This window comes from Mastacembelus armatus, chromosome 11, assembly GCF_900324485.2.
Source record: "Mastacembelus armatus chromosome 11, fMasArm1.2, whole genome shotgun sequence".
Lineage (NCBI taxonomy): Eukaryota > Metazoa > Chordata > Actinopteri > Synbranchiformes > Mastacembelidae > Mastacembelus > Mastacembelus armatus.
The window spans coordinates 18,325,385-18,351,443 of NC_046643.1; the positions used below are offsets into that span (position 1 = coordinate 18,325,385).

Genomic DNA, 26,059 nt, shown 5'->3' on the forward strand with positions numbered 1-26,059 from the left:
ATACATAAAAATCTACATTTACAAATAGAAAGAAGTTAAGCAATATTTGTTGTATTTGTATAATAACCTACAAAATTGTGCAAACGTCTGTTCTGCCGTCACTTTAATGAAAAATGGACTAAATCTTTCCGAAATGTTTCTAGTGTTAAATTCACTGAGAAATAGTTACTTTTTCATTTTGAGCACAAACCACCAACAAAATAGTACATATTTACAGTAAACTGGGTCCTGAGGTGATGTGACGTCACGGGGTGGAGCTTCCGGATGGTCGGCGGTGTGACGTCACCGACAGGGGCTTTCCTCCATGACGTCAGAGGGCGGCGGGGCGAAGCTGAGCGAGCTGCGGAGATTGCAGAGGGTTTAAGGGTTGCGCTCCCGGGGCGCGACGAGACCAGAGGCCGCCGTCAGCTGCCAGGAGACCCCAGAGGAGAGATCCGGGAACCGTCACGGAGAACCGTTCACACCTACAGCTGCGGGATAAGAGCGAGGAAAGGCGGAGAGGACGCCAAGCAAGGAGTCGTAGTGGCCGCTGCGACGCTCCCCAGGTCGAAGAAAACCGGTCCTGAGCGGGGTAAGTGCCCGGTGGTGGACCCTCAGCTGTATTAGCTGTGTGTCAGCGATGACAGTAAAACCAAACGTGTCGCCTAAAGGAGCCCAGTGGCACCTAAACCCCAAAACATCAATCTGTATCATTCCCAAGCTTGTTAGTCTTCATCTGCCAGTCAGGAAGCTCAGCTCAGACCAAAACCACCCAAATCCTCATGACTGGAAGAAAAACCTTTAACATGTAGCCCCGAAGGCTGTTACATACAGGGAGGACACGACTCAGAGAACAGGTATGTGCGCAAATAATCCTGAGGGAATATTTTTCCTTCAGTTTGTCTGAGATTTAAAATGTTTAAAACACATTACTGTCTGCTCTGCCACTCCCCGCTCACTGTTTGGTTTCATGACCAAGGCTGAAGAAATAAAATAAAACGCCCTAAGAGAAGAGGTGTTGGAGGCTCTGAGCACCACAGGGAATATTAAAGGAATATTTGGGGAATTTTCTTCAGGCTGAGGCTCTATTTTATGGGCATGGGAAAGATGTGGTGAAATTTTCCAGGCGGCATAATGTTTTGGCAACCTGTGGAGAAAAGACGGCTTAACAAAATAAAAGTCTTCTGTAAATACTGGGAATGTAAAAATGCTTCGATTTGATAACAGATCAGCACCAGTCATCCTGGCCCAGAGACTGGGAGATAAAGGGGATCAGGTGTGATGTTTGTAATAAGACTGCAATGACAAGACTCTAATGAGCTATTCTTTATCTGCGTACCCACGTTCAAATGTAGATAAGTCATGTTTAAAGTGTTACTGAAAAGCTTTTTAATCACAGTGTGGGATTAGATGACGTAGGAAAGCCTGAAGTGTTTGGCTTTCACAGGTGAAAGGTGTGTAATTTTTTTTCTCCTCAGGTTTTCCCTTATTCTTAAGGCTGGATGACAAATAATCAGTACGGATGTTTTTTAACAAGAGCACCAAGTGGATGGGAGTGGGCATAATAAGTCTGATATGTTGTATGTTATAAATATATGAGAACAAATTGGCTGAAATTATTAGCTCATGTTTTTATAGAGCAATGAGTACAGTTTTTATGGTGACTCACATTAGCCGATACCAAATCTCTTGGATAAACTCAGTCAGTACAGATATAAAATTGGTGCAGCCCTAAAACATATAATGCTGTTGTGAGCAGATGTGGCTATAGAACAGAACATTAAATCATCAATGATCCATTTATGTTTCGCTCTACGTCTTAAATTCTGAAATGAAATGAATTGAAAAATTCATTTAGTGATGAAAAGTAGCACTGCACTTATAGAATAATTGAGAAATCGTCTGTAAAACTGTTTATTTGACATTTTGGCTTTAAGATGACTAAAGGGTTCGATTATTATGGAGGCAGTTTTCGGACTACTGCGTTGGCCGACTACCTGCTGCAGCTCTAGACAAAAGCACTTGCACTGGCTGCTTTCTCGGAATTTTAAAGTTATGAAAACAAAGTGACCCCCACCCAGATCACATTTAAAAAAAAAACAGCCTGTTTTACCAGGGATGTGATGTGGAGCAGTCTGATTTGTGTTGGTGTTAACTCACCCAGAGGAGGTTTGTGTTTGTGTGTACTTATGTGGCTCAGGTTACAGACAATAGCCGGGAATCACAAGCACACTTGTCACATGTACTGTGTCTGTGTCCATGCATTGTGCTGCTGTTTCCTCTGAAACCTGAATCCACTCATCCAGTTTTCTGCGGTTGCTGCTGCTCTCCTCCTCTGTGTCTGTAAACGCCTCGGTTTGTGTTTGTGTGTTACGAGCTGGTGTAAAGACGCTCAGAGGTTTGCTCTTTGTGACTGTGGTGCCTGAAGGCCTGATATTAAACATTCAACAACTCAGCAGTATGGATCCTGAACGCTCCTCTAATTATAGAAGCTCCCAGCCTGATTTTCTTTCCACCTCCACCTTCCCGTGCATTGCCCTGCACTACTGGTTGTACTTTGTGTGTGTGTGGGAGAGAGGGGTGTTGATGAGAGTCAGTGGGAGAGCGAGCTGCAGAAGGAGAAAATATTCAAACTCTCAATTTTTACATTTATTTCAACGTAGATAATTAGATCTGCTAATCTTTGTGAGCTATCAAACCAGTCACTGTTTGTTTATGTGATTTTATATAAATGAGCTTTTCAGCGTCTCTTAAAAACAATATTTTGTCGTTATGGCAGAGTGTCACACATCAGTACTGTTTTGAGTGGCAGCTGAAATGTGCTGTAGCCTTACATATAATAACCTGTCAAGAGAAGTGGATATAATTTGTCATTTAATTGAGCTGATGGACAGAAAATTATTCAGCAGCTATTTTGACAATTGATGGAGACATTTTCAAAGTGAAAGTGATGAAATGTCACAGATCTTTCACTGACTATTTAGATTTAATGTAAATTTGCTGTTCCTAGTCTCTGGTGTTGGCCACACAAAACAAGAGAGAAATAAACCACAGGCTTTGGAAAGTTTAACTAGGGTAAAAAATAAAAGTACTGCTTTGGCATCATCCTGTTGGAAAAAACATCAATTAGCTCAGAGCTGTGTAAACAGCATTAAGAATGGGAATATAATCTTTCTGTGCCAGAGGCTAAAAACTAGTAGAAGGAAAGTTTCCATTAAGACAGCAACAAGTGTTTCTTTGCTTATTGTCTTAACACAAAGAGCAACATTAGAATCCATTTAGAGTCTTGTTTGTGGTCATGTAATGAATATCCACTCCCCTTTTAGCTCTGTTTTTGGTCTCCACCAGCTCCACTATAATAACTAGTTAACAAATCCAAACCTGTGGAGCTGTGGGCTGCACAATCAAAACAGTGATCTCAGAGTTTCAGACTGAGGAGTGAACTTATCAGGCCATATCTGAACCAGCTGTTTCAATTCATATTAAACTAGCAAATTGTCCACTGTGCCAAAACACAGTGAATCAACTAATCTGTCAAAAAACCTTCAGTTGTTTTCCTTTTTAAATATCTGGCTAAGTCTGATCAGACATACGGATCATACTAGTCATGTGTAATGCTAGTTCTCTAATTCAGGGTCATTAAAGTGGAACTCTGTATCCCATTTCCAGTGAAAAGGTGTGGCTGTGTGACACAGTAGATAAAACATCTTCATGCACTCGCAGAAACAATTTAAATACACAACTCAATTCAAATTCATTTGCCTTGAGCACTGTGGCATTAAGGAAGTAACAATCTGAGGGTGAGCCGCATATTAGCAGATGTTTGGATGGTTTTCAAATGGAGAGGTTATTATGTGCACACACACACACACATTAACAGACAGAGTGCAGTGTGTGAGAGCTGCTGGATTCCTAGGAAGAACAGGCCATCATGTCTGGCTTCCACAGAATAAAGCTTCCATTATGTGTGACATCACTGATAATTCACCCCTCAGATGCTTTTGCCAAAATCTGATCAGTTCACCTTCAGCATAACAGAAGCTACAGTTCATGTGGGTGGCTCCGCTGGTCGGAAAGTGTCTTTTGTGTTTTGCGTGACAGTAAGTTCAGCTCTTTCCAGGCTTTGTTTGACTAAAAATGTCTTAGTTTAAACATCTAGTACATTTACTGGAAGTGTTGACGTTCTCATAAACAAAAACTGTTAATGAAAGTGAAACAGATTGAGTTTTCTAATCTTTGTAAGATCATGACAGCCCACAGAAACTTTCAAATAAGAGCATTTTCCTCCTTTTGATACTGAGATAAAACCATGATTTGTTACTATTTTAGTCAAAACATGCTGTTTCCAGTCTTCATGCTAAACTAAGATAATCAGCTGTAGTTTAATGGTTAACATCAAAGTTACGAGAGTGGTATCTCTTCAAAATAACGTCAACAACTATCGACCACTAGTTTAAACCCAACTGTTTAGCTGCCAAAGAAGAAGAGATTTAATGGGATAGTTAACCCTAAACATGGTTTTAATTATTATTTCATCCTGAGCTTTAACAGACTTTGTGAGGGTGAATATTTGTTGTTTATCTGGTTGGCTTCGGCTTGGATACTGGATTTGTGCAGTAGCATGAACTCAGAGGAGTTTCAGAGAAAAGCTGGGAGCTGTGCCAGCTGAGTTGTCATCTGCTGTAAACACACGAGGGTGAGAAATAGATTTGATCTGAGCCGTGGTAGTGGCTTTGTACTCCATCGCTTTGGTCTTGACTGAATGAGATCGCATGATCTTCATGTTTCTAACACCAACGTCAGTGTTTTATGAAAAAAATCTGGTTCTCATCAGCCTCAGATGTACTTTAATTAAAGCTAATTGTCAGGTGATACCTGCTAAACCGGCATGTTAGCATATTTCTCTAACCATCAGTTAGTTTAGGCTCTTTAGGTTTCTTTGTCTGTAGAAGGTCTTTGGCATTTTGCCTTTTTGTTCTGTGATTTTCCCATTAAGAATAACAGGAAGCACAGAAAGAAAGAGCAGGGCGTGTTGACGTTTACACACCAGGTTTTAGTTTACAATAATGGCTGACGGGTTAGTGTTAGTGTTAGGAGGAATCTAGGAGTTCTCAGGTGTGAGCGTTGTGTGTCTTGAAACATGGGATGTTGGCCTTTCATTGGCCAAATAAGATCTCTAATTTGTGTGGTGCTGTGATTAAAGCAGTGGTGTAGGACGAGGCTGCAGTGAAATAATAAAGAAAAACCAGAACACTGTGAATCAGCACTGAAGACTGAGGTTGGTGATAGCTCACATGCATGACTCAGCCATTCCTTCTGCTCACTGGAAGTTGCCTTGACTTGTGTGTGCTTGTATTTGTTTTCACAAAGATACGGAAATCCTCCAAAGTGAGGCCATTTTGCTTGAACTTGCATTTTTAAAGGGACATTTAGCTGCTAATAATGTGGATGCACAGTCTGTGCTTTTGATCTATTGGTCCATTTAAACAAAAACCACCTCAGGGCAGGGACGATGCCTAACAATATACGTTAGTGTCACTGGGAAAGTGCATCTGAAACAATAAAATCTCATAAAAAGGGCCCACAAATCAAATACAAATGTCATTTTGAAGATATGACTAAATGCATTTCTTCCTCTTAAGGGCTTGGATGATTTGCTTAGTCAGACCCATTTTTCTAAAACTACTTTTTGCAACTTCTGCATATAGTTTGATGGTGGAGGATGGGCTTTCTTGCAGCTGGAATTTGTTTCAGTATTTTGTTTAATTTCAGCCTGAAAATTTGTTTGTGCTGACGGCAGCTGCTACAAACCATTTAGTCACAGTGTTTTGTACCAGCAGCACAGAGTGTAGGTGCAATATCTGTCTGCGTTAAATTTGTTTCTTTGTAAGTTTGAAGTTTGGCACCTGCAGAGTCTGTTCTAGCAGAGTTTATTACTGCAGTGCTGTACATTAACCAGATCCAGCAGTTAATGAGTAATTTAGCAAGTATTAGCATTAAGTAGTGGCATGTACTTGCTGCTTTCCATATTGTACAACACACTCTCCAAATTTCATCTGGCTTATTTAGCAGCAGATATTTTATGCAGGAAGAAGCATGTCGACAACATGTGAAGTAAATAAAAGCGAGCTGTATTTTCAAGGCTCCGCAGTTTGATTTTTTTGAGCTGACAAACTGTGAGAGTAGAGATGAAATTAAGCTCATTTATTTAATGTTACTCCAGGACATTTACGTTTTATAAATACATATTTACCTTTTAAATATGAAAGATGAAAAACACATCAGTCATTATTGTAGCAATACATAACATTAGAAAACAATATGACAGGTATTCAAAACTAACTTTCCTCTAGCTACAATATTAAAGTCCAGCTCAGTTATGAATGAATATATTTAGCTGTATTTACCAGGAAATTAAATTCTAATATTTTTGCTCCTTCGTACTTTACCAGCTACAGATTCTGCCCTAGAAAAACAACATAATAACAGTTAATATTTAGTTAATATTTAGTTAATCATTCAGTCATTATTTTGCATCTCAAGAACCAAGTTTTGTTACAGTTTCTCTGTAAAAGCAGCAGATACTAATTGAAAGGGCTCAGCTAGTAAGGCTTTTATTTTGTTACCCCAGTGTCTATTAGCTAATTGACTCTAAGTAGTTTTCCTACTCAACCCCCCCTCCCAAACACACACAGACACACACATACACATAATGCAAGATTAACCTCTGGGTGAAGTAGGAGACCACCTGCTCTGTCCAGAGACCATCGGTCCTGGCTCTCAGATTAGCACAGTTTCAGTCACTATCACTACAAACAGGCTAATGGTCAGAGTGGAGCCGTGGGCTGGACCACAGATCTCTGTGGACCTGCTCATGTAGAAACAATGTCGTCAGTCAATTTGGATCGCAGGCTTTTAGCTGATGCTCTTATCTGTGGTGATAAGATGCTTTTGGACACTGAGTGCAGCAACGGCATCATCACTTTAGTCTCTGGTTAGGTTGTTTTGTGAAACATTAGAAAGACAAATGTTCCTGATTTAGAGATTTTGTGTGTGTGAGTGCAGCACATGCATCACTGATTTAAACTGTTACCTACCCTCCTTTTGCATACCCAACATAACTAGCTGTTGTACTTACATTGATGAGCTTGGTATCATTGGAAAGGAAGCACTTTCTAGTTTCTTGTGGCTTGGGTAATGATGGCATGTTGAAGCTATACTAAATACACAGTCAGCTCACAGTTTCAATGCTTTTAGATGACAGTTGATGGATGATCGTTCCCAGACTGAGTGCAACAGCAGATCTATAGTTAAATAATAAGCTTGGCTGAAATACAAACTCCAGAAAAACATTTTTTGTCACCGTGATTTGTGGCTGGAAAAAGCTGCACAGTAATTCACTCAAGTACGGCACTTACCTTCAGCCTTTACCTTCTCTTACCGTATGCTTCACTGCATTTCAGTAAATAAATACTGTTCTGTTTATTTCAGTGTGTTTGTTCAGGAGCCATATAAACCAGTTCTTCACTACAAATGTGTTTGAACAGCTGCATGAAAGAGTTTTAGACCATCTCTATTCAGGTGACTGTGTCTGTACATGTGTGTGGACCTTCAAGCTGTGAGTGCATGTTGCAGGGTGGTTTCTTTGCAGACATGTCAAAGCTGGCAGTGAATCATCTTGTTGCATAACAGCAATCAGCTCTAACAGCAGCACACCTGCAGCACACATCTAATTATGCTGAAGCCTGTGTGTGCGTGTGTGAGACCAAAAAAAAAACACAGCTATATGGTTTTAGTTTTTCAATGTGTTTGCTGATGCTTACATATCCATACCAGGGTCTCAAATAACAGTTCATTTTATTGATTACTTTTAAGAATGATTGACTGTTTAGTCGGGGAGCTAGTTGGTGTCTTCAAATTAGTGATTTTTGTTTGACCTATAGGCCAAAAAACTAAGGTGTTAAATTAAAAAAGAAGCAGATCTTCTACATTGGAGAAGCTGGAACATAAGATAAAGGATTGATTGACTTATCATTTTAGCACCATCCATGCTGTTTGCATGTCGGCCTGTGTCCCCCGTAAGATGGATGCTCAGTGTGCCCTGCCAATTGCAGCATGTAGGTTGGCTGTGCCCTGGAGGCAGGATCCCAAAGTGCTGAGGCATGGATTCACTGTCTGAATCAGAGCAGTCTGTCTGAGGAGTGCTGAGGTCAGGTCACCTGCACCTCACTCTCTCTCAGACTCAGGAAAATTCAGTATTGAACCTGAAGTGAAAGTTTTCCTTTTGGTGGTTCTGAAACACTGAGGATTTTAGTTTAGAATCCTAAAAGGAGACTAATGTAAAAGGCCCAGAGTGGCCTCTAGAGGCTGCAGTGTTCATTACAGTAGTGCATTAAAAATATTGACCATGATTCTGCGTTTCTTGAACTATAAAAGATATTGAGACTTCATTGCTAAATTTATAAATGCATGTGCTAAAAGGTTAAGACCTTACTGATCTCTAGGGGAAATTCACAGTGACCAAGAGATAAAAGAAGAAGAAGTAGAAGAAGAAATACTTTATTAATCCCCAAGGGGAAATTAAATTGTTCCAGCAGTTATTCTCATTTAAAGTTATTCAATTTAATTTAATATTATTTAAATTATATAAATTAATAATAATTAATAAAGTAATAAAGCAATTAACTTGTATGTAGAAAAGTAATAAAGTATTTATTTTTGGGGGTTTGTGTGTGTGTGTGTGTGTGTGTTATTGTTTATATTATGGAATTATAGAGTCTTATGGCCGTGGACACAAAAGACTTCCTGAATCTCTCAGTCTAAACACGAGATCATTACAAGGCACTGTGAAAAAATATACCTCATTTAACTGATGGACTAAGAAACAGGAACCCTGTGGTGTGATTCAGTCCTGGAAACACAGAGCGCTGTTGTTTTCTTCTTCCACTCTAACAGGTTATTAATTGCGGCTAATTGTACTCACGTAGCACAGATGGCAGAAAGAAAAACCAGCAGTATTAATCATAATAAGAACCAGTGTTGAGACCTGCAGCTGGAAGAAAGATTATGAGTGCATTGTGGGAATGATCCTCACAGACAGCATGCTGCAGTAGCTGCAGCTGCTGTGAAGCATTTGCTCAGTTTGATCTCAGTTTAAACGTCACGTTAAGCCAGACCGGAGAGAAAGACCTGATGTGTTTTAGATGAAACTTGAACAAGTGTTTCTGAAACTTTGACAGAGAGAATCAAACAGGCATGGAGGGCTGAGCATAAAAGCAGCCTGCTGTGTGTGAAAGAGAGTGAGGGAAAGAAGCAATAAAAGAACGAGGGAGCCCAGTTAAATGAAGGAGAAATGCTGTGAGAGGAGTGAGGTTTAGTGTGTGAGTGCTGAATTGAGCAGCAGTGGAGTAGGAGGACAAGTGTGGAATGAAGTGTGTGTGTGTGTGTGTGTGTGTGTGTGTGAGAGCGTGTTGATAACAAATCACAGCCAGATTGTGAAGTTCTCAGGCTGCTCAGACCCATCTGCCAAACAACGGCATGACCTCAGTACACACACAAACACACACACTCAATATTGCCCGCTCTTGTTAGATTTATTTGTCTGTGTTATTGCTGAGAGCAGCAGCATTATTCAATCATCTGTGCACATTCTGTGCCATGTGAACGTGTTTGGAGAAAGAAAACCTTCAGGCAGAGAACCCATCAGATCTCTAAACTAAATCTCTAAACTCTAAACACTGGGAACTGAGATATGTCATAATAGTTCTGTCATCACAGAGTTACCTAAACTGAATATGCAGCTTACAGTTTTACACTTAATCAGGTATTTTAAGCTGCTCAGAAAATTCAAACAGTGAATGACTGCGTAGTCAAAGAAACAAAATGAACCCACAGATCTAATATATGAAAAACCTGCATGTTAAATGTACAGCAATCATCAAATATGACTGTTTTACACTGTCTGCTCAGTCATAACAGCGTCTACATAAACCACAGCTCCTCTCCAGTCAACTTCATTCACTCTTTTAGTAAAGTTGTGCAGTAGGTTTTTATTTTGGTGGATTTGGTTTCAGACCTGCACTGGTAATAAGTAGCAAGGTCATTTTAATGGGATGTATTGGTTTTATAAAATAACAAGACAAAACATTTTTACAGAGAAGTTTACATAAAGGTGATACAGAGTAACTAAATAAATTGGTGTCTAATAATAACAAGAAAATCTGTATTTACAGGGGGGGAAAAGCAGAAGAGCAGAGGTGTAGTAGCATTAATGACATCTCACTGAATAACACACGAACTTACACAAAGCCACTCACGATTAAAGGAATATGCTGGTATTCATGGTATTACCTACACCTGCTTTCCTGTTACGACCATGAGAAAACGAAGTCTATCAGCACTCGAGAATCTTGCCTCCTTTGTTTTCTAAAAACAAACAAAGGTTGTGGAGGAGTATGTGTGCGTTCAGTTGCAACGTCCAAGAAGGAGATGTGTTTCCTCAAAAGGGTGTGTCGTTGCCTTGTTATCACGAAACAGCGTAACAGACTTGACAATGAAAGGGCAGTTTGATTTCCGGAGCATGGATCACTGTGATAAAAGCTGCTTAAGTTTCTCAAATAGTGTTAAAATCCAGTCGTAGCTGTTTTTCAAGAACTCACTTTGTGTGTGTGTGTGTGTGTGTGTGTGTGTGTGTACACATGCCTGTTAGAAACTCAGCTAGTGGGAGTACATGTTTATAAACTACAGACTTCTTATACTTTTGCTCATATTTAGGTGAATTCCCTTTTTAACCCTAAGAAGCTGGCGAGTGTGGATGTGTATGTTTTCATACCGTACGTAGGTGTGTGCAGAAAATATACATAAAGGTGCCAGCATTTCCTCTAACAGTTGGATTCCTCCTTTTTATTGGTTTCTGACTTTAGTCCAGAAGTATTTTTACCTTCTCTTCCTGCAGTGTGTTTTCACAGTAATGTAGGTTATCAAGATCTCACATCATTTGGATGGAGAGACATCTGGCTTATACACTTATCACAGGGGAGAATGGCAGTATGGACACTCTACTTGCACCTACACATGACACAGAGAAGCTAATATCAGCCTTTGATTATTGGATCTTTAAAGCTGTTTTGTTAAGAGTTTCGTTCTCACTGTTTGTGGGTTGCATGCATGTGTTTTGAAGCGTTTCTGTCTGCCTCATTGTGTTTACCATGCTGCCAGTTGTGGCACTAAAGTCAGAAAAGTTGAAATCCCACACTCGTGAACAGCAAAGAAGCTTTTAAAATGAATGTCCAGATAAACTAAAGCTTATAATCAGTTTCGTGGTGCCTGGGTTCTGTTTTATTTTTGAACTGGAAATTATTATAGACGCAGAAACAGGCTCAGGGACTGGTCAGCTAATCTGTCAGTCATGTAAATCTTTCCCTCCCCACCTGCAGGTTTCACTCTGCTGAATGCTCTGACATGTACTGGGTCAGCATTGCCCTGTGTGTGTGTGTGTGTGTGTCCCTGGCCTTAGACTCGTGGCTATAATCAGCTTTGTGAATGCTCAGTCAGTCAGACAGGCCAGTCGGGCTTTTGCTGCTCAGAGAGAGAGAAAAACAGAAAACGTACAGTGCTGTGGGAGTGTGTTTGTGCCTCTGACATTCCTGTTTCTTCAGTCTAGCATTGATTCTGTTATCTGTGATGCCGCACAACATTTCTACCACCGATTCCCTCTTTGTAACCACATGGACGCAACGCTGCTGCAGCTCCATGATGATGATGATGATGCATTTTACCATATTTTCTTCTTAGATATGAGATTTAACACAACACAGCAGAAATACATGTGCAATCAAAACACGCTAACAACACGTAAGAGTGCTGAAGTGTCTCTTACACACACTAGTTAACAAAGCTCACACAGCCTGTAATTGTAGTGCGGACACAGGCTGTGATTATCATGTCTTCATGTGTGTTTGTGCGTATATAATTGTCACTTTGGTGTCTGTGTGGTCATTCAAAGTTGTGTTTGTGCACATTGAGTGTTTGTGTGTGTGTGTGTCTGCTGGCTTACATCTTGTGTGTGTTTGTGCGCCCATAATCATCACTTTCACTTTGTGTGTTCATTTTGAGTGTGCATATCTATGGGCTGCGTGTGGGTGGCTAATGACAGTGTGTGTTATTTTACAGGTTTGAATGTGTAGGTGTATATGCCAGTTTTTATTATGCGTGTGTTTCTTGAATTGGAAATGTGTGTATAGGAATCTGTGCTTGTTTATGAATATGTAAAATATGTGTTTACCTGCTTTCTATATGTGTGTGTGTTTTAGAAGTGTGTACTTGCATATGTGTCAATGTGTATGTGTGTGTTGATTCAGTCAGGGATCAATATGTCCTGTGTGTGTTTTGTGTCTCTTTTTATTGTGCTTTTGAAACTTATATGTATATTTAGAAATGTGCATTTGTGTGTGTTTTTACGTACTGTGAGTTTGTATATCGATGAAATGTGTTAAGTGCATACATACAAATTAACTTCACTTCATTTATGATTTTGTGTCTGCATATATGAGTGTGTGTGTGTGTGTGGCTGACAAATTTGAGGTTAAAATATGTTTTTGTTATTTTTTGCATGTGTGTTTTCATGACTGATGTGTATAGTCTATAGTATGTGTATATATAAAATAGAAACATGCACTTGATTTCTGTATGTTTTTGCATTTCAAAAGGTTCCTGTCACTGAACATATGAAGGATGTTAGCTTGACTGTGTGGGTGTGTGTTTGTCTACTTTGGAAGTGTACATCCGCATATGAATCAGTGTGTGTTTACCAGTTTGTGCATGTATGTTTGTGCACCAGTTTGTATTCAGTTTATGGTCACCTCTGTGTGTGTGTGTGTGTTTTCCTTTGTGTGTATACATAAGTGCTAGAGTCACAGAGTGGGTCGCTGTTTGCCTCGCTCATAGTGAGCGTTGCCATGGAAACGGCACTAGCAGCGCAGTGTGAAGTGGAGGAAGAGCTTGCAGTGCTCAGCGTGATGGCGAGAGATAGAGACCGGTTTCACATGGATACACGATTGGTCAGACTGGGCGGTGATGTCATGCATGTAACTGATGATTTAACGTGTCTCCTAATGCAGTTTGATGCTGTTTAACCTTTTTATTGTGGTCACTTGCTGCCGACATGTGTCGTGCACCATTTCGGTTTGTCTGTGTATTTAAATGTAATTAGCACAGATAAATCGTCAGGGCAGGGTCACAGTGATCACATATAAACCCACGAAGGGGAAATCAGAGACGGAGAGAGGCCGAGAGAGCAGACAGAGGAAGAGAGGTGTGTGTCATACTGAGCATGCTCTTTGTGCTAACTTCCTGCTCTCTTCTTCCTGACAGAAAAGACCGTTCAGTGAGGCCGGCGTTCAGCAAGAACGAGACGAAGGCGAGCAGAGGAGACGCTCTGCGAACAGCTGAAGAGGAATTACTACGACATTCAAACTGCTCTGTGGATATTTCTGTTCCCTGTTTTTACCCCTCTCTGTTCTGAAAAAGAATTCATTCACTAACACAGACATTCATCTTTTTGTTTGAGCTGGAAGGTGAAAGACCTGGGACTTTTTCTTCTTGGTGAACCTTTTTACTGCCAAGTTTGAGAGACTCTGGGGACTGAAGGGATTTTGTTCTGCTTTCAACTTGCGCTATCTCTTTCATTTTCTCTTTCAGCCATTCTGTTTTCTCACCCTGTCTTTTCCCCAAATCGTTTCTTCATAAAAAGGAGAGAAGGGAAGGGACTGAATAGATTTTGTTTTCCAGTTTGGCTTTCACACGGGGACACATCCTACTCGTGTGTGACAGAGAATACATCAGAGGACAGTAACTGGCCCCGTCATCTCTTCTGAGAAAATGGGATCAGAAAAGGACTCAGAGTCGCCTCATTCTTCACTGAGTGGCGTCCCCAACCCTAAGTGCCGCACGGCGGGCAAACGCCAGAGCCGCATCTCCTTTCATAGCCTTTTCCACAGCAAACGGGGCTCCCGGAGCACCAGGGGCCCCAAAGGAGGAGCGGCCACTCCTTTATCCCATCATCACCAACATCACCACACACAACAACCTCTCCCTCCTGCCTTGAGCTCAGCTCCTGCTGCAGCCTCTGCAACACCCACGACCATAACCACAGCCGCCACGACCCCCCAGGATGCTGCCTCCTCCACCCTAACAAAGCCACTCTCCTCCAGCCAACCGTCCCTGGGTGGGGCCCCTTCCTCTGGGGAGTCCAACCTTTTGGAGTGCCCCCTGTGCCTGGTGCGTCAGCCCGCCGACCAGCTCCCTGAGCTGCTGGGCTGCAGCCACCGCTCCTGCCTCTGCTGCCTGCGCCAGTACCTCCGCATCGAAATCACAGAGAGCAGAGTCCAGCTCAGCTGCCCCGAGTGCGCTGAGAGACTGGTCCCGCGGCAGGTTGCGGACATCTTGGATGATGCAGCCTTGCTGGAGAAGTATGAGGAGTTCTTGCTGCGGAGGTGCCTCGCCTCTGACCCCGACTGCCGATGGTGCCCAGCGCCTGACTGTGGGTAAGAACCAGTCCATTGTCTGTATTTAGGATGCTGCTGTGGGATCTGATCAAAGCCACTGCCTGTTTCATGTGTATCTATTGTTTCCATTTTCCTGTTTCTATGGTATTATCAACTATGTGATCTGATCAGGCAAATAGCAGCCGTGTGCATTTCATTTCTGCTCCTTATTCTGTATCCAATCAATGAATTATTTTGTAGCTGAACCGCCAACTCTGACAGCCCAGAGAGACATCTGTGTCCCCTTATCAACCAATTGTTTCTGTGGACTTGACCTATGTAATGCAGATTATGGATATCATACAGATTAGCATAAACAGTTGCTGGTCTGGGAGCATCTCTGCCAGTTTCCATTGTTTTTTCTCCCTGATCTTATCGTGCTCACTGGTTTGTTCCTGAGCTGAAATGAACCTTTGGGGGAATTCACCTTGTGCAGTTAAAACAACACAAGTAGCTGTGACAGAAACAGAAACTAAACACCTATGTATGACACAAAAGGCTAAAATACCACAAAGCTAGAAGGGATTTCATTATAACAGATGTTTGGGTATTTGCAAGGAATGTTGTCTGAAGTCATTTCAGAACTGTGAAAGAACCTTTTGTCTCTCTCAACACGTAAAGAAATTTAGACTGGATTCAGATAAAAGGCTGCTGTAGTTTTTGTATGACGTATTCCCTCGCTCAGTTACTGTTTCCTCCATCTTTCTGCTGGAAATGCCTGGATTTCAGATGAACATTATTGTCTCTGAATGCATTTCTGCTTGGGTTAAAGAGGAACCACAGAGCCGTTAGAGAAGAATGGCCTGAGGAAGTTGAGTGTGAAAGTGGAGGAGAGAAACTGTAACTGGGTTAGAAGACTATGAGCTCGCCCTGTGGTCGGAGGATAGAGCCACATGGAGGTAGAGCAGTTCTCATCAGGTTTCTGGAACAAATGAGAGGCGTTTGTTTCATCACAGCAGTGATTCATTGTGTTTGTGTTTCTGCATGTATGTGTGGGAAGGAAGGATGCAGATATTCTGTGATATATTTCAGCTGTGGTTTTGAACAGTAATACTGGTGTTGCTGCAGGGGAAGGCCATAATGTCTGTGTGGTATCTTTACTCAGATCTCTCTGTATGTGCCTGTGGGCTTTGGTGGTTGTTCCTGTTTGCTGTCATGCCCCTACTTTAAATTTTCTACCCTCTGATATATATGCAGAATCAGGTCTGTAAGCTGTGAGGCTGTGAGTGTGCTACTAAATGAAACCATGGGTGCACAAACGTGACAGTTCTATCATTGGGGTTTTTCATTGGATGGTGTCACACTGTCAGAAGTGTGGTGTCTGTTGCTGTCAGGATATGACTGCTTTCTATTTCTGTTGTTATATAGTTCTCTGAGTCCATCAGAGCTGCTGTGAGTTCAGCTAAAAACCAAACCAGAACATGAATCTATGAGAAGCCTTTTAAATTAATGTTATAATTATTGTTTTAGGAAGGTTTATGTGTTAGTTTCAGTCAGCACGCCCATAGACCAATGTAAGGATTTTAGGTTGGAACTGGAGATAAGTTGTGGGCAGGCCAACAAGGAATAAATGTAATTTTATACAATTTCCTGCTAAAAATAACTCAGAAGTCTGTGTTTGGTTCATGAGTATAATGGGAGGTCAACTACTGACCTACGTGTTTACTGGTTTTATGATTCTCTGTCTGACGCCAGCAGTGACTCACCACCACTTTAAATCGGATAAGTTGACGAAGTCCAAATTATTATTCATCACAAACATCCGAGGCTGGAGACGAGAGAAACAGCTCTGTGAACACTCACACACACACACACACGCACACACGCGCACACACAGTGGTTGTGTGTGTGTGTGGGGTTGGTCAGTGGAGATGAGGCTTTCGCAGAACCTGCAATAGGTGTGAACTTCTTCAGCATAACTGTGAATTGAGTCTTTAGAGCTGAGAGTGTGTGTCTATTGTGTGGGGAAACTTATGTAAATATGACCAGTGTATATGAGCAGACAATGCAAGTGAAGGACCCCCCTCATTTACAAGTCAGAGATCAGAATGTGACTTACCTATTTACACACTGAATGTTAGAGGCATTCATTACATTACAAACAATGCAAGTGACTCATTGTTGGCAGCTAACATTAAACCTCTGCCTTGGTAAGTGCAGCTGCTGTGCAGTTTAACACGACACCCGGTGCAGAAAGGTTTCTCAAAGAAGTCAAGCTTTGAAAATTCTTGAGAAAATTCAAAGGGAAGGAAACACGATGACACAGAATCCCTGATAAGCATCAGAGCAGAAGTGCGTCATTACTTTAGATGGATATCTAAAACCAAAACAGTGAAACTTTACACAGAACAAGAACACTCTTTTGGTTTCGCTGTTTATTTATTGCATAACAAAATAAAACAATTCCAGTTCAGTCAGAAAGATATATACTCTGGTAGATCTGACGCCCTCTGACCTGCTCGGCTTGTCCAGCCGATGAGGTGTCGGTCTCTATGAATGTCAGACCTGAGTTTCCAGTGAGAACAAAGAGTGGTCCTCTGCTGTCTCTGGCTGTCAGTTGCTATGGTGACTATCGATGCAGCACAGCGTTGCCAGGGGTAACAGGAGTTGGGACTTAATTAAACAGATCAATCCATACTGACTTGACTGGGTGTGCATGTGTGTCACTGTGAATCTTGTGCGTTTGTTGTCGACTGACATGTAACGCGTGTTGTGTGTTTCTGTGTTTTTCACGTTTCTCTGGCGCTTCGACCTGCTGTTAGCGTGGCTGTTGTAACGTTGCATTCACAGCCTCAGCAGGACTCCCAGGTGGCTCTCGGTGGATTGTCTCTGCATGTTTCCTCTCAACACGCAACATGTCAGCACTCATAAAACTCCTCCGCTTCTCGTGCTTCTCCTCCATCTCTCTCCCGTCCTCCGTCTTGTTGCAGTTTACATTTCCATCTCAGCTAATACTCTCACTGGCCCATTTTACCCACATTTTGCTTCATCTCTGCTCTTCTGTTTTTTATTTTTTTCTTTCCCATCATGGAAATGTCAGGCCAAGTTGTTCTCTAAGAATCCAGCTGCCAGGAGACAACCTGTGCTCTGCACTGGAGCAGGTCCAGAGTTACTCAGAAGAAGAGCACAATCACACATCTATCTTTCTGTGTTACTGTTGTTGTTTTTACTGAGATTTTGTTAAATATCCAAATTAATCAGGCAATCCTCGGATTTTTCTTGTAGTGCGCCCATGAGCTTCATATTTGTGGGCTTAACTGAAATGTGTTAACTATTGGAACCATGAAATTTGGTGACCTGGTCAAAAGTTTGATTTGTACAATAATTTGTATTTGTCTAATGCTGATTATCACGTTAACGTGCTAATGTGCTAACATCATGTTAGAACTGTCAGTTTGCTTTAACCACTGCCTCACTAAGCTGTTAGCATGGCTGTATCACCGTGTAGGGTTTAATGATGGTATCCATAAACGTAAATCCCTGTGTGACAGCACTGAAAATAGTAACGACTCAGGCTTAGGGTGGTGAATGTGGTGAAAATGTGGTTTTGAAGTGGAGTTTTGCAACAAGGAAAGAGAGAATAAATGGCCTTTCTTGTGAAGAGCTTGTTCATTAGTCATTTGACAGTCTGCTGTTCAGGAGAGCTTGAACTAGAGTGCTGATGTCGCAGAAAAAATGCAACAGTGGCATCTTTGTTGTTTTGTTTTTTTTTTTGTCGTCTTTTTAGGCAGGCAGTCAATCTTTAGCCTTTAAACACTGGCCTGCACACACAGGAACTCTGGCTATGGTTTGGGTGGATGGATGTTTCAGGACAGACCTGATGTTTAAATCCTTACTGATGCAAAGCGAAGGAATGCCACTTCGTGCCTCATCTTGTCCAGAGAATCAAACTCTTGTCTCCTCTGGTATCAGCTAATTTATTCCTTACTTAGAACAGGCCTGTCACAGTGAAGAAGTGGTAATGACGGACATGTTGAGGCTGCTGTGTTGAAGGCGTGCCAAAACAATCACAAGTTTGTCATGTTATCACTTCTTCCATGCTCTCCTTTTTTATTACTGGTAAAACTTTAAAAGATGACTTGCATGCTGAGATCTGGCAGCATTTTTCTTTTGTTAGGGTAAGAAAAGGCAGAAAAATTTAAATCCCCGCTTTTGTTATCACTCCTCCAACGTGTTTTCTCCCACTTAGCTTGGGGACAGTATTTTATGACAGGCCTCTTTTGTGAAATCTCTCCAGTGAGTGACAACCTCTCACATCTGAATTTTCCTCCTTCCCTTTAATTTCCTTCTTTGTCCGTTGTTACTATGCTTTCTGCTGTTTTTACCAGTATTGGCTGAACATCAGTGCATAAAGACACAAAGGTTGGTCTGGTGAAGCTTCAGTGAGAAATTATTTTTTAAAAGTCTATTAAGTTTTTATCTCCTAAAGAAAGTTCTGTTTCGGTTCACGTTAGCAGTTTATTTCAAAAATATACGCGAACAAGTCGTTTCTTTTAGGGATTTATTCAGTCTCTGCTGTTTTCTAATGATAAACTGCACTTTCTTATATAAAAAAATGATCCTGCTAGATAGTGTCACTTTCAGCTCTGCGCTGCCTAACACAGTCCATCAATACATGTGAATGCAGTGAACGCTCAGCTCCTCTTCGTCTCTTTTCTCTTGTGAAATATGTATTGATCGACATCATCCCGTCTCTTTCCTCTTCTGTCTCCCAATATTGTTACTAAGTGATTAGTCCATTAATCAAACCTCCTCTCTCTCCGCTCAGTCTACAGAGCGTTTTGAAGCTACATAATGTACCCATTAGTGGCCATATTGCAGATGGCTCTTTCTCTTGAAAACTCTGGTTAACAGTTTGCAGCTTTTCGACCGTTACATCAGTTATGCAATGAGCTGCAAATGAGGCAGCTTGGATTGGAGTGCTTCCTTGTCCGAATCATGTGGTTACAAGGAAATGTTGCAACAAAAACTACGCAATACACACTGTATGTCGTAGAGTTATACAGTCAAGATGAAACTAGAGTATATGAAGTCAAGGTTATTGAGCATCACAGTGCATATAGACTTCTAGAAAACTCTCAGGCCAAATATATATTAGTTTTAATAACTTTTAACTGACCGCAAGTGACATCACTTCTCTGTTCTATAGAAGCGTCAGCGCCAGATAAATTTGGTTTGTGCAGTAGAGCTAATATAGATAGATAGATAAGCTCTATTAAGCCCCAAGGGGAAATTTGTTTGCTATATGGCAGCTTTGCTCCATTTCTTCAAAAATCATCATTGTCATGTTTGCTTTTATCCAGTGGTGCAATTTTGTGTGTTGATTTCACCCAATTCATTTGAGTCTACTGATCATTTTAGTCTTGTCTGAGTTGTTGCTGCTATAAATGCATGTGTGATCAGGCCCTTAAACATTTAGCAGAGACTGAATAACATAGACAGCCCTTTGTAACATCCTTACCCATCCAATCTCAGCCAGCTCTCAGTATTCCCTGAGCAGGTAGCGTTTTATTAACTTCATTCAACTGGAGAGTTTAGGGTGGCAGCTCATATTTTAAAATTGAGGTGTTAATTCTCAGTGGAGGATGATTATGCTGTAGAGTTGTTAATAATTATTTATTTATGTCTTTATCTGCCATTTAACGTCTTCAATTACGACATTATTGAAGATTCTTCTCCTCGTCTTCCTCCCTCCCAGGTTTGCCGTCATTGCCTCGGGCTGTGCCAGCTGTCCCAGGTTGGTTTGTCGCAGAGAAGGCTGCGGCGCTGAGTTTTGCTACCACTGCAAACAGGCCTGGCATCCCAACCAAACCTGCGACTCTGCCCGCCAACAGAGGGCACAATCCCTGCACACCCACAGCACCCACTCACCCAGCTACACTCAGGAGCAGGGACCGGGTGAGTACCTGGAAAAACTCCTCCCCGAACAGTGATGTGCTTAGAATTCAGACACCACAGCACAACACATTCTGCAGATGTGTGTGTGCTTGGTGCAGACGAAGACAGCCTTCACCCCCAGCGTTTCTGACCTCAAAATATTTTTCACACCTGTGTGAGCTGTTTTCCTCCCTGCCTCTCTGTCTCTGCCAGTCTTTATCACATGTCAGTCTCTTCAGTCTGAGAGAGCGCTGAGTCAAACTTGACTCACATCTGTTGTGCTGGTTCTTCAGCGTTCCCACCACTGGGTAGAGTGTTCAGCAGTCACTCAAGCATGACACACTATTTATATCACAGTTTTTCCTCTAGATAGTTTCATGTCTGCAGCACCGTACATCCTGTCATGCAAAATGTCGTATTTTGACAATGATATTTCTCAGTCTAAACTTAGTTGGTCAAAGATATATTTAGAGGTCACTGACTAAAGTGCTGTGCAGTAGAATTTTAATCCTCCAACACAAAGTCATTCACCTTCAGCAGGTCAACCACAGATGATATGAGTAGCACGGTTTAAGTTACATTTACAACAATGATCGTATCTTTTGTATATTTTTAATATTTTATTTTGTAAGTTAAATACAATTTTGTCTTAAACTAATCATTTGAGATTTGGGGAAACATGCCTCTCAGGTTAGGACTGATCATTTATATCATTTATTATACCTGTGTGTTAAACTGGAAGCAGTAGTCACAACACATTTCACTATTTGTACATTTGAAACATATGAAATACAACGTATAAGTGAGTTTTACAGCTCTTAGTACATGGAACAAGAAATGAAAATAACATATTTCCAAAAATATTGATAGCATTTTAAATTTTGTGATGAGGGATACAAACATAACACACCTCAAACATCCCTACAAGTGTGTCTTTAATTACACTTTGATTAAAACTCTAGTAAGTAAATCCATACAGCTGTCAGTCGTCTCCCGCTCTCCCTCCTCTTTATTCCACGTCTTTCTGCCAAATATTCCAAGGGGCTGAAACGGACTCAGATCCAAGCTGCTCCCTCTGTCTGCTCATACATGCTGCTTAGCTAACTAGAAACAGGCAGATATGCAGAGACAGAGGACGACACCGAGGAAGAGACGGGAGACAGAGATTTAAGAGAAGTGATGATGAGCACAAGAAAGAAAAAAAGAGTATGAAAGCAAGGGCAAAGGAGAGCCAAGAGTAAACAAACAATAACAACTACTCCTACACACACTTAAAGAGGCTCATAAAAGTTCAAATGTTCAAATGCCCTTTAGTTAAAGAGCAAAGAACGTTCAGCATCCAAAATTCAAACACAGTGAAGCAACTTTTGGCTTATTAATTTTCTTTCCCTTCAAATATATTAGTTATGTATTAACAGGATGCAATTATTCAATCCCTTACTCTACTGAGGTTTGACCTTGTTGCAACCAGAAGACAACTGAAAGGGACAATTGTACAGTTTTGTTTCTCTTACACTTCAATCATTTTAACATTGTTCTGGCTTAATTTCTTAATTTCTCCAATTTTGAGCACATTTTGTGATCTTTTTGTCTACTTTCACTGCATGATTATAAATACTGCAAACATGTTTAAGTGGTGTAATAATTTGTCATTTAATGTAGCGTAGCTGCCTTGTGTTTTCAGTGTTCATGCTAAACTACGTTCCCTTGCTGATGATTAGTGGTTTATATTCATATTGTTTTCTTTCCAGCCGATGACATCAAGCCCTGCCCTCGCTGTGGCGCCTACATCATCAAGATGAATGATGGGAGCTGCAATCACATGACCTGTGCTGTCTGCGGCTGCGAGTTCTGTTGGCTTTGCATGAAGGAGATTTCTGACCTGCACTACCTCAGGTAGTAAAATATCTCTTTTCACTGTATGTGTGTATATATGTGTATATATATATATATATATCAACTCTACAGTCAATCAGTAGTAGATTCAGGTAGATTTCAGTTCTAGTTTTTTTTAGATTTGTGCTGTGTTTGACTAACTAATCAATCATCACACTACTGGGCAAACTGGAAACTAGGCTAATATGTTAAGGACAGAAACTGTTTCTCTAAATTGGTTATTATGCATCTAAGGAGGCCAACATAACATGTGGAGTTCCCCAAGGCTCAGTCCTTGGACCTCTACCATTTAACATTCATATATGCTTCCTTTGGGCCACATTATTTAAAACAATGACATCTGTTTTCATAATTATGCAGATTACACCAAAACTTATCTTGCCCTGTCACCAAGTGACCAGACTCCCATGGGTTCTTTTTGTAAGACAATAAAAAAAAAAAAAGATTGGATGCCTGAACTCTCTTCAGCTAAATTCAGATAGGAGAAGAAAGGCTGAGAGTTAGTCCTTATCTCGACTTATCTCTCAGAAAACTAAAGTGAGATATCCTGAGTAATCTTTTACAGTCAACTTAATTTCAAAGTGCCCTTGACTGAGCCATCCCTTTTTTCCTGTATTTTTGTCTATTTATTTGCCATATTTGTGTTGTGTTCATTTAATGTTCTTTTTTTCTTTCTTTTGGTTTTTAAGTGTCTGAAATGTACAAAACAAAAAACCTGCATTTCTCAATTTTTCTGTCTTATGTCTTATGTCTTATGTCCTTCCTCCCTCTGTTTCTCTCTTCAGTCCATCTGGCTGTACGTTCTGGGGGAAGAAGCCTTGGAGCAGGAAGAAGAAGATTTTGTGGCAACTGGGTACTCTGATTGGAGCGCCAGTCGGCATCACCCTTATCGCAGGCATAGCTGTTCCAGCCATGGTCATTGGCATCCCTGTTTATGTTGGCCGCAAGGTGAGGAAGCTGCAAAAAGCGTAACATAAGAGGAAGATGTTTCAGCTGCGGCAGCTGTATAACAATTCTGCTGTGAACGTTGCATGATCTTTATATGATCTTGTCAAAAGTTTAATAACCGAGCAAAAAGAATTTTCTATCCCAGCTATTACAGAAACCAGAAGTGGAAAACCACATGCAATAAAGACAAATAGATTACAGCACTGCCAAAGTCACTCTTTCACAATCTTCCTCTGGTGATTATCTAGAATTTACAAGATTGCAAAACAAAAGCCTTTTCTAAGTTTCAGTATGTTGTCCTCATTTTTAACAGAAGCGACAGAATGTATTTTCAGTGCCTTTGCATACTGCTGAACAGTTTCCATTTATACTGACAATCATGTGAAGACAGCACAGAACACAGACTTTTATTCAAGTTCGAGTCTGTAAAAAGTCTGAAATGATCTAAATCTATGGTCTTTACGGTAAAACATCATTGAATGTTATAACTATGTTCAGATGTACATTATTTTGAGTTTGCTGATGTTGCTTTGAAACTAGACTGACATACTGATAGAGCCTATAGATTCATTGATATTTTATGTCAGTTGCAATAAAATAAATGTGAATTTATTCATAGTGGGAGCTAGAATACTGCAGTTCTCTTTTTATGATTACCTCGTGTTCACAGTTTTGATTGGTAAATTGGTTTAAAAACTATTTAATGTTGCAACACAGGAACCCTGAAGTGTCTCTAAGAGTTCAAGCATCATAACCTAGGTTTTTTGAAACCTGCACACAGTGAACGTCGTCTTGTGTCATTCCCATTCCGTGCCTCTTTTGAGGAAATCATAGTTTTGTGTTGTGCTGTTTCAATATTACAGTGGCAGAGCTATTGCTGTTACAAGGCATTTCACTAAAACACAAGGGTATTTCACAATCTACGATAGAAAGGAAGCTGAATAAAAATGGCAATGTGTTAGAATGAAAACATTAACATACTTTAGCGCTCTCTCATGGACAACAGTGAAACTGCACATTGAAATTGAAGTCTTTAGAAGACCTGGCTTAGTGAGGAGTGAAGCAGCTTAGAAAAGTTATGAGACATTTTGTTTTGAAGCTTTAAGATCTTCCTGAGAAACATAGTTCTGAAACATGTAGATCAGAGAGGATTTGTTATGAATCCTTCCAGGAAAACAATCTGCACTGTTTGAATGTCTGAACATTTTTTGGTCTGTGCTTGAAAATGAGAAAACTCATCTTTCAGAATAACCTGTCCTAACATAGATTTAAACTGACATCAAAATCATCTTTTAGTTAATAGCATGATGTTTTACTCTATGTGGTTATATCTGTCAGTGTCACTGTAGAATCTTTTGTGAAATAATAAAACAAATATGAAATAGTTTGCAATAAAGGGTTATTTTTCAGACAATAGGGTCCAACCTGAAACATTAAAATATGGTGTTTCAGGTTTAGTATGTAAGACAGGCCAGAAATGTATCTTCAGGTCATGTTTTAGTGTGTTTGTTTAGCATGGTGTACTGGAAGAAATCATCTGCAGTGACACCTGGATGATTTTTGTGTTTATGTGCTTGTCAGTAAAAAGTCTGATGTCCCCAAATCAGTGCCAGCCTTTAACCTCCGTCCTCAGTGCAGTCGTGCTGTGATGTGTTTGTTAAACCGCATCCTTCCCTCTGCTCTGCTGCAGATCCATGCCCACTACAAGCTGAAGAAGATGTCTCATCACAGGAGGAACCTGGCCATCACCGGAGGTGTGGCCCTGTCAATTATCACCGCCCCTGTCATCGCAGCTGTCAGCGTGGGTAAGAAACCTGACAGACCATCAACTATTATCTCTGAGGCTGTCGGCTGAAACAAACCAGTTTGTTTATCGGCGTCTAGACACTGTGTTGCTCATCATCTCGATCCAAAATGAGGAATGCAGTCATGGGAGGGCAGCATTATGATTTAACACAATGAATGACATGTGCAAAACCCAAGGACCGGATGGATTTTAGTGATGCACACTATATACAAGAATTTGAAAAGATATAGTCTCTTTCTTTAACACTGGGCACATACAGTCTCTCTAGGTAAGACTGTGCAGCCAGAGCCAAATCAGCATCTCCTCTACTCTGATCATCCAGCCTTGTTTTTACAACGTCCTCTCTCAATCATAAAAAAAACAATAAACCTCAGTTAAAATTTTACATTCAGACTGTGAAACTTTTATCATCATATGAGTAATTCTATTTCTTTCTATTGTCTCTTTTCAGGTATTGGTGTGCCCATCATGTTGGCCTACGTCTACGGTGTGGTGCCTATTTCTCTGTGTCGAGGAGGAGGTTGTGGTGTCAGCAGGGGGAAGGGCCGAGGCGTGCGAATTGACTTTGATGAGGACGATGGACCAATCACAGGTGAGGACACTTGACTTCAAATCTTTCCTGCAAAGTGGAGAAATACGATATTCTTTGGCCATTAATTCAGTCTTTTTCACACGCACTAAAAACTGTAGTGGCAGACGCGTGGCGAGCCCTGAAGTCTCCGAGCCTCGGTGAGAGCAGCCTGGACGGGGCAGTCAGCGGTCTAAGCACCACCTCCCCCAGCGAGGGGCTCTCCGTCGCCCCTGGGAATCTGGGTGACACACCACACTTCAACACCTTGGCAGGAGGAGCACTGGGGACCCACACCGGCAAATACAGCAGGTGAGGTTAGAGATGAAGTAGCTGAAGCTGTGCAGTGTATTTATCTGTTAGAAACGTTGCTAGTTAATCACTAGGATCTCCTCCTCCTAGACATATAGAAATTAATTATTTTACTTTAACTTACATTTT

The 26,059-nt window shown here is 41.0% G+C and overlaps 1 protein-coding gene across 2 annotated transcripts in view; it reads left to right on the top strand.

Moving 5' to 3' along the window:
• The first annotated feature begins 345 nt into the window (after window positions 1-345).
• Window positions 346-26,059, top strand: part of rnf19b (ring finger protein 19B) — a 30,133-nt gene continuing 4,419 nt past the window's right edge. The window contains exons 1-8 of one of the 2 annotated variants that reach the window (XM_026299944.1): window positions 346-571; window positions 13,351-14,522; window positions 20,221-20,420; window positions 22,151-22,295; window positions 23,081-23,243; window positions 24,934-25,048; window positions 25,502-25,642; window positions 25,741-25,930. In XM_026299944.1, the coding sequence (XP_026155729.1) occupies window positions 13,858-14,522; window positions 20,221-20,420; window positions 22,151-22,295; window positions 23,081-23,243; window positions 24,934-25,048; window positions 25,502-25,642; window positions 25,741-25,930 (1,619 nt within the window). In that variant the 5' untranslated portion in view covers window positions 346-571; window positions 13,351-13,857. Of the gene's footprint in view, window positions 572-606; window positions 837-13,350; window positions 14,523-20,220; window positions 20,421-22,150; window positions 22,296-23,080; window positions 23,244-24,933; window positions 25,049-25,501; window positions 25,643-25,740; window positions 25,931-26,059 lie in introns of those variants that run through there. The other variant, XM_026299945.2, reaches the window with a different exon arrangement.